The following is a 3098-nucleotide window of genomic DNA, read 5'->3' as shown; positions in this document are numbered from 1 at the left end:
TTTCTTTAATTTTATTCATACAGTGCTCATAAGTCCCAATAATAAATCAATTAATAAATAATAAATGAATAATTGTTTTTCTCATCCAAGATGTCGAGAATATACGAACTAAAAAGTGCTGATGCTGTGACTGCATTGTCGAAGGAAAGAAAGAAGTTGAAACCGACCTGTGTGTGACGAACATAGGACGGTCTTGTGCAACCTTGGCACCGAAGTAGATTGAGCTTATTTAATACAATATTCAATTTAATTTAATGTTTTTAATTCAATTTTATTTCGAGAATTAGTTTGAACATTAAAATAGTTTTGTAGAAAAGGCTTCTTTTTTTAATTCCGACGAATTTTTCCCATCTTTCAAACATACTAACCGCTTTTTCATTGAAAAAACTTTTTCTTAATTTTTTTACTTTAATTTAAATTAAACCATCTTATTGTTCATGAGAAAACAAAGAGATTAACCTATTATACATTCAAATTATTTATAGCAATAAGCATTTTGCCTGAACTTCTGATATTTCTCATTTTTTTTAATTTTCTAACTTCGAATGTTCAAATAAATATACTTTTTGACAGTAGCCTAATTATAACCAACACCACCTTAAAGTTCATTGGTTTAAACATTTTTTCAACATTTTAAATTCATTTAAACGAGATTTTATATGCACCAATCTCTTCAACATTAAAAAACGAAGCGAGTGGTGTATATTAACATCTGATTCCGATGAAAGGAAAAGATTGTGCACAAGGAATCCAAATGGGGGACATTTGTCACACACAAGACCCGGTGAGGGGAAAAAAATGTATAGGATCCGTCTAGGGTTAAAAACCGATGCACTAATTATTATGATTATATTTTGATTATTCATTAATTCTTTTATTAAAATTTTATTTATATATTCATTTATTATTATTATAAAAGATAGAAAATAGATAGATACTGTGCATTGAAAATAGTACGTTTTAAAATAAATCCTCTTTTGCAAAAATCAAGAATGTTACTAGGGAAAAACGGTTAATACAAAAAATGTTCACAGTATGGTGGTTAGGTGCGCGAAACACAAGGTAACAGAAGGTTGGGAAAAATGTTGAAGTGTGAAATCTAGGTTAAAGTATTCATAATTGGAAACAAGTTTCCATTTGGAAAAAAAACTTAAAAATTTTTTACGGCATGAACATTAAAATGCTTTTCATGAGTGCAAAAATGAAATAGATATAAAACTTAAGAATTAGTCATTAAGAAAATAGCCATAATGTATGCAGTTACAAAGAATAGAAGTTGAAAATTTAGTACACGGAAAATACAAATTGAAGTGAAAAAGAAAACTTATCAGGTACAAAATTATTATTAGAAAATATTACATGAAACTGATCCTTATCTGCTTTGACAGTAGAAACTACATTTTTATTGTCAGGCCGGAGCCAGGGCCTCGTGAACATCGATTTTGGAATTCCTCTTTGTTGGGTGTGCCATTGCAGAAAATGTGGAGGTGCAAATGGCATGTGGGGAGCCAAAACATCGTCATGTCGAATGCCGTGAATATTATTCAAGTATGGACCTTGTCCTATAGAACCATAATCTTCATCTGCCCACCAGTTCGGATGCATCGTTGCTGGCAGAATCGCCATTTTCGAATCGGTTTTAATTTGTAATTGATATTAAGATCACACACGAGAAATTGAATTTACATTCAATGTTCGTCGGTAGTGAAACTTAAAAAACACTTTAAATTTTACTAACAGTTAGTAGTTTCAAAAGATGCATGAGATGCTTCGCGTTCGGTGGTTTGACTTGAATGGTATCAAACACCGCTTCACTCGTACTTATAGATTCACCTCATACGCCGGTCGGCAGAAAAGCATACTTCTAGAACGTTCGAGAATTATATGGAAATCCGAAATCTTTAGTTTAAAAAAGCAATTTTTGGTTATCCATAATTTCTCTAATCCCATCAGTTTTGTAAAGAATATCTTTATATAAAAATTACTAACTTAGCAATTATGTAAGAAAATCATCACATCCCTATTTCTCTAATAACATTTGCAGAACACTGCAGATAAGTTTAATTTAATTTTTCCTTGTTTTTTGTTTTGAAAAACACATCTTTTTTAACTAAAGTGACTAGCTGCTTTTGTCACTGTTAGATAACAACTGATGTCTGAAAGTTTAAAGGCAATTCACAATTACTAAGGTCAGTAATGATATATAAAGATATTCTTTAAAAAACTGATGAGATTAAAGAAATTGTGGAATATTTAACTAATTATATTTTATATTAATTATTTATATTAATAATCGAAAAATTATTGTATTACGAACAAAAAAATTTACAAAAAAAAAAGATTCAATATTCTAATTTAATTTATAAAATTATATATTTTTCATCACTGCTATTTTTCTCGAGAGCATATTACTACAGATGTGAATTTTGCTTCGTTTAGAAATAAATCACTAAAGAGGAATCCCACGTGAGTCGAAGCGTCTAATTTAAAAACACCGTTTTTTATTACTGGAGCCTAAAGCCCATGTAAATAAACACCAACTGAAATAATAATACTGCAATGAAAACGTAATATTTAGTAATATTTATTTTGTAATATTTCTATAGTTTATAGAATTGTGTTAATTTACAAAACTGTCGCAATTTTGATCGTTACTGGTGAGTGACACAGCGCGCGCACGTGCCTCCCACTGTTGGATAAGGTAATGGGTAGGGAGCCTGACTGGTACTATATTGTAGCATTCCTGACCTTCCTAACATTAACGATTTTCATGGATTTCGCTTGCTCGTACGCTCCTCTTTGAATTTCCTCACTTCCAACACCTGATTGATGAATTTATACTTGGTGCTCAATAATAACTATATTCTAAAATTATCTGATGAATTCATTTTCTTGGTAGTCTCTTTAAAGCAAAAACTCAAACTTGAGAAAATAGTACCTAAAGAACTAACTAAATAGAACAAATAGAACCAACTACTTCAAGCTGAACCACTGCGAAACAGAAACTTTAACTTCGCGGGCGACCTCTATGAAATACTACAACTTTTAATTTAGATTCATTTACTTGAAAAAATGTACTCTACAATATTTCTCATTCG

General features: G+C 30.4%; 1 protein-coding gene across 1 annotated transcript in view; it reads right to left on the bottom strand.

Moving 5' to 3' along the window:
- LOC117169253 (alpha-crystallin A chain-like) overlaps positions 1 to 1864 on the bottom strand; it is a 9083-nt gene extending 7219 nt beyond the window's left edge. The window contains exon 1 of the mRNA XM_033355530.1: positions 1360 to 1864. Within this exon, the coding sequence (XP_033211421.1) occupies positions 1360 to 1626 (267 nt within the window). The 5' untranslated portion in view covers positions 1627 to 1864. The remainder of the gene's footprint in view (positions 1 to 1359) is intronic.
- Positions 1865 to 3098: the final 1234 nt, after the last annotated feature.

Source organism: Belonocnema kinseyi, chromosome 3 (assembly GCF_010883055.1).
Source record: "Belonocnema kinseyi isolate 2016_QV_RU_SX_M_011 chromosome 3, B_treatae_v1, whole genome shotgun sequence".
Taxonomy (NCBI): Eukaryota; Metazoa; Arthropoda; class Insecta; order Hymenoptera; family Cynipidae; genus Belonocnema; species Belonocnema kinseyi.
Note: the sequence above shows the minus strand (reverse complement) of the source record. Positions and strands in the feature narration are given on the sequence as shown.